We start from the raw sequence: 14765 nt of genomic DNA on the forward strand, positions 1-14765 counted from the left end.
CCCCCCCTCCCGCCTGGCCCGGGGCCCCTCTGAGTCACTCTCAGCCCCGAGTCTGAGGGCGGCCCCAGTGGGGAGTGCTGGCCGCCCCCAGCCAAAGGGCTAAATTTACCCTTTTAATAAGAACCAGACTTACATCCGATTTTCCTTTTCTTTTATTAGTTCTGGGCTGTTGGTGGTTGGGCCCATCCCGTCATCATTGCCTCCCCGTTCAGGGGGCCGATGGCTCAGCAACCACAGAGTTTTCCTATTATGGCCTGAGAGAGACGCTGCCCTTGGGCCAACTGGAGCTTCTGGAAGGTTCTCCTGGGCTGGCTGGCAGGGGCCAACCGTGTGATGCTCTCTTGTTTTTGGGCTGCTCCACCTCCCAGGGCTGGGCTGGTGGGGGCTTACCCACAGCTTCCCATGCGGGCCCCCCCACCCCCCGCCGTTCTGGTCCCTTCCCGCCTCCCCCTCTTCTGCTGCCCATCCCCTTCCTGTGCTGGTCCAGCCTCTTTCTTGTCTAGCTACCTTCACGGAGCCGTGACTGGGAGCCCGGTCATTGGGTGGTGACACCACGTGAGCGAGGGAACTACCCTGGATCTGGACGGCTTGTGGGCCCAAGCCCGGCAAGGCCGGCCCATCCGAGAGGGCTTCATGCCAGTCCCAGCAGCTTCCCCAGCTCGAGAGGCCGGGCTGCTGTGGGAAGATGGGCCTGGCCACGTGGCCTCCACTTGCTCCCCAGAATCCACGAGACTCCTGGAGCCACATCCGGGCCCAGGGGCTGGGGTCTTAGGGCTTGGTGCAGACCGGAGGCCATCGTCCCCCTTCCACCGCAGGTGGGAGTGCCACCACCCCAGGGTGCAGAGGAGGGGGGTGGGACCCAGGGCAGTGGCGGGCTTGCTGCCTCTCCCATGCCACCAGCGGGTCAGGCAGAACCCAGGCCAGAGCCTTTTCCAGGGTCCAGGCCAGTGAGGGGACCAATGTGGTGGCGGCCAGGCCCAGGGAAACAGCATCTTTGAGGACCCACCGAGCACAAGTGTCCCCTCGTGCACACTCAGAGCCAGGCGTGCTCATCTATGTCCAATGAGCACTCAGCCTGTGCCCCAGACATGTGTGCCTCTATGGCCTGTGGGCACGCCCATAGCCACATGCACACCATAGCCCGTGGGTGCCGACACAGCCTCTATGCCCACATGCACCGGTATGTGCACACACACACGGGCCACCCGTGGGCTCCAGCCGGGCGGAGAACGTCCCTGGGTGGTATCTGGGAAAGCAGCCTGTGAACTCGTGCACACCCACAGTGGGTCTCACGCGGCACTGTGGCGTGGCTTCTACGGCCCCTGCTGCAGCCGCTTTGGGTTTCCTGGTGGGGGCTGTCCCAGAGCGGCCCCTCCCACCAGGGCCTGGTCTCCCCCTCCCTCCGTCCTTCTGGGCGGTCAGACAGATGGGCGCCCACTTGCCTCCAAACAGGTTAGACTGAGGTCTTTCCACCTTCATCCACGCAGGACACCCAGGACATTCTCCTTTGTTCCTCATTCCGCTGGAAGAGAGGAATGGGGGCCAGGTCTACATGGGGGGCTGGGGCCTTCCTGCCTCCTCCTCTCCCCTCAGCTCCCTCTGGGGCCTGGCTCTGCTCCGGAGGGGCGCTTTGGAGGCCACCTGTCACTGCAGTGCCTCAGCTGCACCTAGTGTCGTGGGGGAGACCCAGGGATGGCCCTGGGGGAACAGGTGTTCCCAGGCGCGCCCCCCCCCCGCCACTTGCAGGGGGCTGGGGGAGGCACGGTGCTGGGGGGAGCAGGGAGCCTGCGCAGGGGTGAGCGGGAGGGTGGGAGCTGGCGCAGGAGCGGGTGCAGCCGCCAGACACGGAGCCCGGGGAGCCCCGTGCCAGCAGCCCGTCAGCTGGGCTTCCGGAAGCAGCAGGAACGCTCAGAGCCCGGGAAGGGGCTGCTTCTCAGGAGTGGCCGCCAGCCATCTCAGTGAGGCTTTTTTTTTACAACCCATTTCACAGTTTCCAGAAAAGCAGGATGCGTGTCAGTGGCTCGTTTAAGTCACAACAAACGCTCGCTCGGCTGCAGCTCTGTGCTCCCACTCACTCTCCCAGCAGTCAAGGCCCCGTGCCCCTCCGTCCCTCCTCCTGCCCCCCCTGCCCTCAGCCTGGGGTCGCAGTGGGGAGCCAGGCTTCTGGTTCCCCAGCCCAGGACAGCCTGCGGGGACTGGGGTCTGGAGGGACAGTGGAGTGGATGGGTACAGTGTGCGCCTGCTCCTCCAGCCCTTGGTGCATGGTGTTGCTGCCAGTCAGACCTGTGGGGGTCTCCGTGGTCCCTGGACTGGAGGCCCCCCAAGGTGGCACCTGGGCTCTGGGCAGGAGCACCCTCTGTTTCCCTCAGGGCTGCCCAACATCTGTGGACCATTATGGCCGAGGCAGGTGAGCCTGGTGACAGGTTGGTGGAGGAAGGCTGCACAGCCCTTGGTTTTGCCCGGCTGCATAGAGCCACCTCTGCCACCTACTTGGTGCCAGCTGCTGTGCACAGCGACCCTGTGAGCAAAGGCTGGACTCAGCAGTCACTTGAGATTCTTGGGGCGTCGGCATTCCAGCCTGGCTCCATTCAACTGGGGTAACCAGGAGGGAAGTGGCCTCCACAGCCAGGATCCAGGTTGTCAGGGCCTTGGGGTGTGGGGACCGACAGGCCTCCCGGGGTGGGGCTGTGTCTGAGAAGCTGGCCGCCAGGGGGGTGTCAACCAGCCCTCCTGGGCGGGCTGGCTTCCGGAGTGGTTTTCTCAGCCAGCCTGGGGCCCGGGCCAGGCCTCCAGGCCTCAATGTGCACTCGGCAGGGCTGAGGCGCTGGGGCTGCAAACCCTGGCTGCGCCAGCCGGGCAGTGGGGGCAGCCGGCGGGGGGCTGGTGCTGGGTACAGAATGGCCCACCTCAGTGGCCCTGCTGCCACCTCACATAGTCCTGAACGTGAGCTATGTCCCCATGACAAGAACTGAGAGAGAACCCGGGGGGTGTGGCCACCTTGACCCTGCACACTGGAGTGGACAGGCCTTATTCAAACCTCAGCCCGGGCACTTGGGACGGTGGGGCAGGGTAACGGTACCCTATTGCTTTGTCGGCCGCTTGAGGGGCCCTCCACCTGGGATGGTAGTTACATGAATGAGTGAGGTTTGTAAAGCCCCCCTGGTGCAAACAGCACCAGGATACGGGCTCCTGGCCCAGGATCTAGCCCGAGAGTCCTGTCCCTCCTTCCTTTTCAGGGCTCCCGCTGTCCCTTCCCAGGCTGGTAACCGCAGCACTCCGTGGGCAAGGACCTTGCCAAGAGGAAAGCAGCCTGCAGCCTGGTTCCCGGGCAGACTTGGCCGTGCAGTGCTGGCCCTGGCCGGGGCCCAGGCTGCCTCTGCTCAGGCTCTGTCTGGTGCTGGCTACTTACTGGTCAGCGGGCGGGGGCTGGGGAGGTGGCAGCCAGGTCTGCCACGGCTCTGCTGGCCGGGCGCAGGGCCATCGCCAGACTCCTCAGAGGTGGAGGTGACAATGAGAGCCAGGATGCTGTGTCCAAGGGTCAGGAGCTGGCTGGGGTGGGGAGGCTCCGGGAGCCAGCAGTCTCGTCCGGCACCTACCACAGCAAGGCGTGCAGGACCCTGCTGCTTCCAAACTTCCAGCCCAGGACAGTGGAGGGGAGCCGGAACCCTTCCGAGCATGGGTGGTGGAGCCCCACGCCAGGGCTGGCCTGCTGGTCAGGGAGTGAGAGCCCCTGGCAGGACCTGTGCCTCGGGCGGGGGCTTCAGGAGGGAGAGGCCACCAGAAGTCTCCATGGTGAACTTCCTTGTGTGTTACCTCTTGAACACTTCGTAGTGAACATGTCAAGATAGAATATTTGCGTGACAAGACTCTTGAGGAGTGGAAACCCACCCCCCGGGCGGCCTGCCCAGCCTGAGGTGGGACACTTGGGGCCCTGCAAGCCACCCACATGGCTGGGAGAGGCCGAGGGCAGGGGCTGCCCTGAGAAGTAAAGGCAGGCCCCTGGGGGAGCCCAGGACTGAGGCCAGAGGCTGGGGAGGGACTGGGCTGAGACTCTGTCTCACCCCCACACTTCCCACACTCCCGGGCAGGGGTCCCTTCCTAAAGCACTCAGAGAAACCAGCTGTAAGGAAGCACCCCAAGAGGGTTCCCTAAGTTGGGAGACAGGCCGGCATGGGGCAAGGCAGGCCCAGGCTTGGGGTCTTTGGCCACAGCAGGAAGCACAGCCTGTCAATGGTGTGTCCCCTGCTTCGTGGAGCAAGGACCGGATCTGGCTGAGCTGTGGCACCCCCACCCTAAAGCCCCTGTGCAGAGGGGCCCCCCTTCTAGGATGGCGTCAGAATAGGGCGCCCATGAGAGCCCCCACCTCAGGCCAGGATCAGTCCCCTGGGGGGGGGCATAATTTCTGGAGATTTCAGTTGGATCAGACGCCCTACTGTGCCTCAGGCCTGCTCCACAGCTGCCCCTGCCCCTGCCCGGGGGTGGCCCTTGGGGGCCTGGGTGGAGGGTCTTCAGAGGTTGCCTGCTGGCCTGCAGGGGCCCCGGGCGTGTGTGACCCTCTGAGGGAGCTGCCTTTGAGCCTTGGTTCCCTTGGATCCGAGGACCCGAGGGCCCTATGGGACCAGCCTGGGGCCTGGCCCGCCGCCCCACTGCTGTGGTGTGGGAGCATTCAAGGTGCGGGGTTCTCAGGCCAAGCTCCTGGAGAAATCCTTTATCCAGACCCGACTTTTGGACTCGGTTGCTTCCCACTGTCCCTGGGAGGAGCAGGGTGGGAGGGACTTTCCTGGGAGGGTGCGGGGGTGGGAAGGCCTGGGGGACTTGGGGCGGGCCGGGTGAGGCAGGAAGAGGCCCCACTCATCCCCCAGGCATGGCGCCCCTCCCGGGGTCCCCGGAGCCCAGCAGGGGCCGCCCTCCCTCTGCTGCCCTGCAGTCCGCCAGCCCAGGAGGCCAGCACTTCCCTTCCCAGCCCAGCACCCCTCCCCTGGCTGGACGTGCCTGTGGTCTGGCTATGGCCCATGGCAGTCCCAGCCCTGCGGTCCGGGAAGTCCCTGGCTCCAGGGCCCCTTCACCCTCTGCCCCTGGGTCCTCTGAGGGTCTCCCTGCAGCCTGACGTGGACCGCAGAGGTCAGTTTGCACCCGAGGCTCCGGCCAGCGCTCACAGACCCTTCCTCTTCTCAGAGGGGCCTGGGCGAGGCGCCTCCATTCACACATCCCATTCACAGGAGAGGAGGAAAGCTGCCAGGGGCCTGGCCGGGGCAGCCTCTCCCGCTCCCCACTCTGGCCTCCCAGCCTCTCTGCTGAGTCACCCTGTGTCTGGGAAGCTCCCAGGGCCAAGCCAGGCTGGGTGAGGCATCACAAATTCCCCCTGCCTCCCAGGCTGGGAAACAGCTGCCCTGATTCACCTTTGGCCGGGCCTGCAGCCCCCCGAGTCCCCAGAACCCTTGCACACCCCGACAGGTCCCTACTCTCAGCCCCATGGGATGATCCCAAGCCAGGCTCGCTGCCAGCGGAACGGAGGTGACAAGGTGCTAGGGTGCCCTGCCGGGGTGGGGCCGAGCAGTGTAGCCCCGGACCACCCACCAGGCGCCAGGGACTGCTCTGTGTGCTGGTGTACCAGTGTCCTTCCTGTGCAAGTCACTGGTCGTCATGGAAACCCAGGCAGCCTCACTCAGCCTGGCCTTGGCCACTGGCCTTGGGCGGGGAAGGGACTGAGTGTTTGGAGGGTGCAAGTGGGCGCGGAGGCTGGCCGCGGCTGGCGGGGGGGCGGTGAGTGTCCTGGGAGATGGGTGGCCACCTGCGACTCTGTGCCTGGTCAGGGCCTGACCCCGAGCACCCCGGGGGTGTAAAAGCACATCGTCAGGCGCCTCCTACCCGCTCCCGTCCACTGCCTCAGTTTCTCCTCTTGATCAGCTGGGATGTGACACCCCATCTGATGAGTCAGTCAACTGGACCTGGGGAGAAGGTTGAAGACCCCACTGTGGGGAAAGGCCAGACTCCAGTGCCACCCAGGGGGTGGCTAGAGACTGCTGGGCTGGCAGGGCTGGAGGGCGGATCTCTGGCGGGGCCCTGCTGACCCTCGGCCTTTCCGGGAACTGTGGGCAAAGCGCCTCAGCAGGTCTGCCCGCCATGCAGCCCAGAAGCGTCAGGGCCCTGCCTCCCAGGAGAACGGCACACGAGCAGTCTGTTCCCCGCAGGCCCCAAACAAGACCTCGTACCTAGTTCAGTGTGTGTGTGGGGGAGGGGGGGTGACATGGAAATGACAAAAGTGCCATTCTTGAGGATTGTGCGGTAACAGGAAGGCACCAGCGTCTCCAGACCCCAAGCGTGGCCACTGGGCCGCATGGGCAGCTGCTCCCTCCTCGGCTTCCTGGATATTTGAAGATGAAAGCCTGGGGAGCTTGGGGCCTGAGAGTCACCCGCCTAAGGGCTGGCTGCTTGGTGGGGGTGCCGTCCCTGCCCAGACTGACTCTTGCCCCTGTGTCCACAGCCAGCAGCCGCCTGATGGGGACCACTCCGGCCTCCCCTTTCATGGGCAGTTTCCTCTCCGGCAGCCTGGGCTCGGCAGCCCCCGCGCACCCCAGCGGTCCCAGCCCCTCTCCCTCGGAGCAGGCCTACCGGGGCCCCCACTCTGCCACCTCCCAGATCTGGCTCTCACACCCTCATGAAGGTAAGTCAGGGGTCAGAGGCTGGAGCAACTGACCATGGTGCCCAGGGCCAGTGATAAGGCCAGTGGCTCCCCGGCTGTGGCCTGCGAGACCCTGCCAAGCACTCTGGTGAGGGGCTGTGTCCCTGCCCTGGAAGCCTCCAGGGGAGAGGTGGTAATTGGTTGGAAATGGGGCGGGCCTCTCCAGGACCACTGCAGGCAGTGGCCCTGGCCAGATGTGCACCACAGATGGGCAGAGAGGGAGAGAAGGGAATGGGTTGGGAGGGCTCTGGGGAGGAAATGTGGAACACAGCTGGGCGGGCCAGGCTGGGCTATACCCACTGCCTCAGACTTCGGGAGGCCTGGGTTCCAGATGTGCCAGCTGGGAGGGAGGGGCGGGGAGGAGAGAGCTGTCAACATACTCAGGCTGCCACCCTGGGGGCCTGGCCTAGCAGAGAGTCCCTCCCAGGCCCCCAGCCTCCCCATGGGGCATAGCCCTGCACACACAGTAGGTGCCTCATAAATATGTGTTGCTCTCAAGCCACCTCGTTGGCAGAAGGGCTCCTGGGGGCCATTCGAGGGCTTGGGCTCCCTCAGCTCTCCCAGGGCAGGGCACCCCCTAGCTCCCTGCTGTCTGCCCAGTCCCTTGGCACTGTGACGTGGACGGCAGCCTTGGGCCCCAAAGTCGCCTGTGGTTGCTGGTATCTACTCGGCCGCCATGCCCCTAGCAATGTGGGAAGGGTTAAGCCCGGCGGCTGGCACGCGGAGCAGTAATTGCAGTTGGCATCGGGCACAGAGGGCTCTCCGCTCCTGGCACTGGCACTGTTGTAACTCAATGACTGCTGAGCGGCGGGCGTTGTGTTTGCAGAGCGCGGACCCACACACCGCGCCCGCCGCCCGTGTTCCAGGCAAGGAGATTAGCGCCCAGCACTGCTGGAGAGTGAGAGAAACCTCTCTTTGTGCAACAAGAAAGCGGCTGTTTTCCAAACAGGACAGGTGACGAGTGAGGGACAGTTGTTAAAATAATCTGGGCTTTAAGTGCCGTGCGGAGCACACATGTTGGGCAGGCGATAAGGAGTGGCTCTTCCCTGGTGGAGGGGAGGCCACCAGCCCTGAGGACCCTGGTGAGTAGCACGGGGTCTCTCACCCAGACTCACCTCCGCTGCCCGCTTCCTGAGCCTGCACTCTTAGCAGCCTCCCCAGGGGAGACCACGTGTGGATGCCCCAGAGCCTGGCGTGGGGCTTCCTGGACTGGCCGTGGGTGGGCCCCATGCACGCCTGGCACTGTTCACCCCCCTGCCCCTTCCAGCCCTTCTGTCTTCTGTGTCTGCCGTCACACTCCTGGCCCTGGCGGGAGCATTTGGCTCCCAGGATGTCTGCGGGAGGGAGGGGTGTGGCTGAGCACGGAGGAGCAGGCAGAGGAGGCCTGCGGTGGCCACGTGGGACCACCTCCACTGAGATAACGGCCGCCGCCCCCCTCCCTGGCCCAGCCACAGGTGCGCAGGCACACCCAGGCTGGCTGACTTGGTTTCCCCTCCTTGCAGCGGCGGTCCCTGGTCGGGGCCTGGGAGTGGCAGCAGCTCTGTCCCACCCTTGGGGACCTCACCGGCAAGGAGGGCGGTTTGTGGGCAGCACCGCCTGCCCGGGGGCCCTGGAAGAAGGTGCCCCCGTCCTGCTCCTCTGAGGGCCGCCAGGAGTGCAGGGTGGGAGGCAGCCTGCAGACAGCACCCTCAACGGCCTCCAGCCACTCACTTCCCCTGAGTCAACGGCTGCCTTGGCGGAGTGGCTTGCAGCCTTGGGGCACCCCACCACCCTCAGCCGCAGCCCTAGGGGAGTCCCCCCCAACCCCCCGGCTGGGTGGGAGGCCAGCGTGGGGTTGGCACCATGACCTATGCCCTCTCCTGTCCTGCCTCCTGGAGAGGCGGCTCCTTGGAGGCAGAGGCAGCCTGAGCAGAAAGATGGGTCGGTGCTGGGTCACACGAGGAGGGTCCACTCCTGAGGACAGCCCCGAGGGCTAGCAGTCCATCCACCCAGCCCCGAAACACCCCCGGCGCCTCCGGGGTGGACATGCCCACAGTCTAGTGCGGGAGAGCTCACATGATGTCATGGTGGGCTTGATGGGCAAGCACAGGTGGACATAGGACAAGGGGAAGCGGTCTGTGGCCTCTGAGCTGCCCGCCCAGGCTCCAGAACCAGGGAGCTGAAGAGCAGTGTGGGGGAGCACCCCCCAACCTGCCAGGTCCCACCTGAGGGGAGCTAGTGTGTCCTGGGGACCACACAACCACACACACCTTCCAGCTGTGCCTCAGTTTACCCCCCGGCTGCCTCCCCTTCTCCGCCTTCGGTCCAGCTTCCCGGCCCGGGGATCCCCTTCCTGTGGGGGATCCCCTGCCCTCCGCCCTGCCGCGTGCCTGTTGCAGCCTAGCTCCCCGGCAGACCACGTGGTGCCGGCTGCCTCACTGTGGGCTCTGAGCGGAGAGGCCAGCGGGCGGGCGGGCGGGGCGATCGAGTGGCAGTGCTGGCTGGCTGGCTGCCCTGGCAGCATGCCTGGCTGCTAGTTTGACTGGGTGCCAGCTGGCTCCCCACATGCCGGGGCCTGTTTCTCTGCCGTGTGTATTGGGGGGAAGGGGAGCACGCGACACGGCCGGAGAGTGGGGGCTGACAGGCCCGGTGGGCTGCCTGGGCGGGCTGCTCAGAGTCTGGCTCTCGCCCTGGTCCGTCCGTCCGCTTCCTCCCACCAGCCCCAGGAAGGGCAGGAAGGCAGGTGCCCCACAGAGCCTGGCCAGAGCCGGGTCTCTGAAGGGGTTCTCATGTTCAAGGCCAGGAGGCCAGGATGGGGCGGCAAGTGGGGGCCAGCTGTTGGGTATGGGCCCGGCTGCCCCCTACTCCAGGCAAGCCCCCACCTCTCTGTTAGTGAACCCAGCTTGCCATGTGGGGACAGCTGCCAGAGCAGGGGCCAGCGCTTCCTGCTTCCCTGGGGGAGCAGCTGGAGTGCAGGGGAACCTCCCTGAACATCTGGCCTGAGGCATAGCCCGCGTCCAGCCCTCAGGCCTCCTGCCCGCCCAGGCTCACCCAAGTGAAGGGTCCTGCCGGAGGCTGGACATTCCCCTCTGGGGGCTTAGGGTGGGGGTGGGCGGTGGAACTAGGGGGGGCCGGGGTGAGCCAGTGTCCAGCCTGCCCCAGTGGGTCAGGTCCAGCAGGGGCGGGGGCCAGCACAGCTGGTCCTATTGTCAGTGAGCTTGGCCCCTCCCTCCTCACCCCACCCCACCCCCCAGCTGCCTGGCTGGGACCACCCACAGGCTGATGAAAGGGGATTCTGTTCCTGGGGGCTCAGCTGGGGGGTGGGGGATGGAGCTGCTGTGCTCCACAGCCCTGGCTACTCGTGGTCTCTTGTGCCACCTGGAGGGGGAGCCTTGGGCAGCATCGGGCACATGTGCCAGCGCTGGCCCTCAGCCTGGCCAGCTTCTCTGTGTGAGCCACACCCATTCCAGAGGCCACTCCATCAGGCTGGACCTGGGGATAGCGGCTGCACCAAAGAGCCGTTGGCACCCCTGCTGTTCCTGGCTCCCTGGCTTCCAAGCACCACCAGCTCCCCTCTGTCCCCACTGTCCCCTCTGAGACCTCAGGGCTGGCCAAGACTTCTAAGAGTGAGCAAGAGGCAGGAGCACATCTGTGTGAGGGACTGAGGTCGCACCCAGCGTCCGCCACCTCCGTGTGGCCTCAAGCCCTCCTGGCTCCAGCAGCTCCACCTTTCGGAACTGTCCGGCGGAGCTCTCTCCAGCCCGCTCACCCCTCTCAGAGGCGGCTCCCTGCCTGGACCCAGTCCCTTTCCCCCAGGCCCTGTCAGCGCCTCCCTCTCCTGGCCTGTTTCCTGAGTGACTAGAATGGCCTCTGAATCCCACAGGACCGCTTACCATCACCCCCCAGTGCCCTCCCCTCCAACCTGGGGAAGATGCCCCAAGTCTGGGCAGCAGCCCTTGCCCTGCCTACCTGTTCCCCGCCAACGGAGGGCGGGTCTGGGCCAGTGGGGACATCATGCCGCTCTGAGATCTGGGGACAGAGTCCCAAGTTCCCTGGATCCCAACATGGGGATCAGGGCTGCCCTGCCAGACAGGCCCCAGGCAGCCAGCTTCACCACACCACAGGAAGGCCTGCCTCCCACCCTCCCTGCCTCCCCCTCAGGGTCCCAGCCCCCTGCTGCCCCTGCTTCACAGCCCAAGCCCCAGGTCACCACCATTTCTCTCCCATGCCTGCACTTGTCCAGTGGCAGTTGAGGGCTGGGGCCCATGCTAATCACTGTGAGGCCAGCGCCCAGCAGCGGACGCTCGGCCGGTCCCCCGCTGCCCAGCCAGGTTCCTGCAGCTGCAGGTGGCCTTGAGGCAGGGGCCTGAGGTCTAGTCCTTGGCTCCAGGTCAGGCCAGGTAGCACACCTGAGGCACTCAGGATGACTTCATTTTACCCCATTCCTGGCCCTGAGGTTTACTTCTCTCAGAAACACTGTTATATGGACAGCTGTTCACCCATTTTACAGGTGAGGAAACTGAGGCTCTGATGGGGTTTGAATATAGAATCTGACTGAGAGGCTCTTCTCCCCTCCACCCGGCTGCCCCAGTGTGGGCACCCCTGCCCTCGAAGCCACATCTCCCTCAGCCTTCCCTGTGTCGGGGGTGGGCGTCCCCCTTCCCCAGCTCCCACTGTTCCCAGGGCCAGAATACCCACAGCACGGGTCCCTGCCCACACCCAGGCAGCCGCGGGCATCAGGACTGTGCCGGACGAGGCTCCGGGCCCTTTGCAAGGGACATATTCTCATTCTGAGAGCTGCGTCAGCCTCCAGTCCACTGCACTTGGCTGGGAGGCCGGAAGAGCCACGTTCCCTCCAAGCCTCCGTTTCCCCGTCTGCAAATCTCACGCAGCAGAGTGACTGTGCGGACCCGACGTGATCCAGGCAGTGCAGCAAGCACTAACTGGAGGCCTTGAGCGCTTGCCCGAGCCTCTGTCCCTGCCTGTCCCACGCGCAGCTGTCCACTGCTGGGCCGGGGCCCGGGGGCTTTCCTGGGCTGACATTTGTAGCCGGGGCATGTGTGGGGGCAGCTGCTGGTCTGGCTGGGCAGGAGACGGAGAGGCCGCTGCCTGTGTGCCACTCGTCTGTGTGGGGCTGGCTCAGGTCATTCCTGGGCCCCAAGCCCTTGGGCACCCCCGGGCATGGTGACTGGCATGTGTCCAGTACGCCCCACCCAGGGGGCTTAGAGCCCACAGGAGGTCAATGCCAGGAGTTCTGGGCGGGGTGGGGCGGTGGCAGACACCGTCAGTCGGAGCTGCTGTATGGGGTGTTGGCAAAGGTTTTGGGGGTCACACCAGCTTGCTCCCTGCTCCAAGCTCTGAGATTCCCAGCTTGCAGCCTGTAGTGGCCTGGCTCAGTGCTCCCGGCCCTCAGGCCCCGACTCCCTCCAAGGGGCCTCTGCCAGGCTCTGCGTTTCTGCTCTGCCGGCCAGGCCTCACCCCTCCCTGTGGAGCGTGTGCCAGGAGCCTGGGACTCCACAGATCGCCCGAATCCTGGGCAGGCTGCCCACTGCTTTTGCTCCAGAGGCGCCCGCGGGAGCCTGGCACCTTCCCCAGGCTCTCAGCCGCTCCTCTCGGCCTGGGAACAGACGGCCAGGCCCTGCACCTGGGGCGGCCAGAGTCAGTGTGTGTGGAGCTGGAACCAGGACCCTGTAGGCCCGGTGCGGTGGGCCGGCTTGGATGGGACGGAGTGAGACAGGAATCAGTGTGAGCCCACACTTAGGCCCCAGCCCCCAACTGCGAAAGGCTAAGTTGTGGGCGTGCCCTGGGGAGCTGAGCTCCCAAAGCCTCACTCGGCTCCTCCCCACAAAGCGCAGTGCGCTCACCCCCTAGAAGCACAGCCTGAATGCCCAGGGGGCCTGAGCGCTGAGCCTGAGGGGCAGAGAGCAGGGCGGGCACGGGGAGGGGGCCGTTGCAAGGTTACTCCCTTCAGACACCTGAGCATGATAGCAAGTGTCCTGCCGTTGCACTGCCGCTGTGCCCCGCACACAGGGCAGGCGTTGCTAGCTGATCGCAGCGCTGTGCCCCGCACACAGGGCAGGCGTTGCTAGCTGATCGCAGCGCTGTTTGAACTGGGTGTGCATCCTCCTTAGCCCAGCGCTCTGGTGGTTGCTCATTTAGTAGGCTCGTGCACCGCGACCAAAAGCCGTCGACACCCTGAGTGAAAAGGATGTCACCTGGGAGACAGCAGGCACCCGGTTTACCCAGGCTTGGGGTCTCCTAGGTGTCTCTGTGGGGGTTATCCTGGGTGGAGGAGGGGGGGGGGTCTGCTGGGGCTCCACCCGGAGGGGCTTTCCCCACTCCTGAGCGCTGGAGGGTGGACCTGACTCAGAGGAGATGGGACATCAGACTGTCAGAGGGGCAGCAGAAGTGGTCCAGCCTGGGTTCCCTGGGGCCTACCCAGTAAAAGTACAGATCCCGGGCCCCAACAGTCAGGGGCCTCAGCTAGACGTGTTGTGGGGAGCTGCCATCAGGACCTGATGCCGGGACTTGAGGCTCGACAGTGGGGAGAGCTTTCTAGCAATTCCAGTCGCAGGATCTGTGTGGGCATCACCCTCCAGGGAGTGGCCAATGCTGTTTGTCCCAGTGGCATGAGGGGCAGGGGGTGCCTGCTGCAAAAGGCCTTGCCCTTGTGTGGGGGCTGCTGGCAGCGAGCAGGCAGGACCCTGGGGAGGGGTAGAACCCTGTTCATCAGGCCCGGAAGAGATTGCTAAGCCAGCAGTGTGTGTGCTGAGCTCTGTGGCCTGGGGTTGGGGGCTCCTGGGTGACCCTGTGGTGGGAGGTCCCCTGAACCCCGGGCAAGACTGGGCCCCTGGTTGGCTAGCCATGCACCCCTCTCTCCAGACCTGGCCGGGAACACTCCTGTGTTCAGCTTTCAGAGACGCCCAAGAGCAGCCCCCAGTCTCCCCCAGGGTGTGGTCCCTGGGAGGGTTGCCGCTCCCCAGCCTTGTGAGAGAAGGTTCTGGGTCTGACCTGGGGCCAGACTCTCGGACACAGTGGGCTGCTGCAGTGAAACCCAGGAGAGGGGGGGTGGTGTGGGCTGTGACCCCGCAGGAGAGGGGGGCAGATGTGGGCGTGCTGGGGCCCCTCCTTCCTCTGCAGCTGGGCAGCTTACAGCAGGCCTTGAGTCCTCTCAGGCACCCCCGCCTTCTCTGGGGCTCAGGAGGAGCTCCCCACTGCCTCATGTATTTCCTCTGAAGCGTCCCTGCCTGCCTTCCCGTCCTCTGCCCTCCAGAGGACAGCCTCTGGACAGCCCCCCCCCCCGCATTGGGCTGCCAACTGACCCCCCTTCCTGCCTACTCTCCCACGGCCCCCCAGCACCCCTGACCTTCCTGGGCTTGGCCAGCAGAGGCCTCGGGATGCTGGGAGGGGCCATCTATGTGGTCATCTTACCTCTCAGGAGCCCAGGGATCTGGTGTGCACTGGCCCTGCCCAGACTGTGAGAGTCCCCACTTCACTACACCCCACCTAGTGTTCATGGCGCTGACCCTGTGGCCCCGTGTCATGGAATTGGGTTGAGCCTCCCAGAAACTCAGCGGTGGGGACAGGATGGGGGGCATCCTCAGGGAGGCATCCACTCAGGACCAGGGCCCTTCCCAGAGCTGGCAGGGGGAACCAGGGCTCAGGGCTCAGGGCGTGGGAGGGGGGCCCTGGGGACAGCAGTCTGGGGCCTGGCCGTCCACCAGGGTGAGAGTTGCCACAGGGGCCACCTGTCAATTAGGGTGGTCACAGTTGCCCCGACCTCAAGGATGTGAGGGTCTAAAAAGGGGGTCCTGGACCACACTGCAAGCCAGGAGCTCCGGCCTGGACATCAGGGCATTCAGCAACCCCCACCCTGGTGTCCTCTCCCCATGCCCTATGTCCTCTCTGTTTCCTGAGGCCTCCCCAAAATCACCCCCAAAACATGCTCTTCCAAAACATTCCCTTCAAGGACCCGGCAGCCCTGGCTTCTGGCTTCTGGTCTCAGAACAGCTGCTCTGATTCATAAAAATCGTTTTCTATTTTTTCCCTCAATTCAGAGAGTGTTGAGGAGAAGAAAGGGGCCTTTCTGTGTCTGGGCTTCTCC

At 65.1% G+C, this 14765-nt stretch overlaps 1 protein-coding gene across 6 annotated transcripts in view; it reads left to right on the plus strand.

Annotated features, from left to right (window-relative positions):
• The window catches only part of BAHCC1 (BAH domain and coiled-coil containing 1), a 61945-nt gene that overhangs the window by 18747 nt on the left and 28433 nt on the right, over window positions 1-14765 (plus strand). For all 6 annotated transcript variants that reach the window (XR_002126166.1, XM_019661948.1, XM_019661949.1 and 3 more), the window contains one exon: window positions 6485-6664. Coding sequence is in view for 5 of the 6 variants with exons in the window: in XM_019661948.1 (XP_019517493.1) it covers window positions 6485-6664 (180 nt within the window). In the remaining variant the exon portion in view is untranslated. The remainder of the gene's footprint in view (window positions 1-6484; window positions 6665-14765) is intronic.

This window comes from Hipposideros armiger, unplaced genomic scaffold (assembly GCF_001890085.2).
Source record: "Hipposideros armiger isolate ML-2016 unplaced genomic scaffold, ASM189008v1 scaffold_362, whole genome shotgun sequence".
Lineage (NCBI taxonomy): Eukaryota > Metazoa > Chordata > Mammalia > Chiroptera > Hipposideridae > Hipposideros > Hipposideros armiger.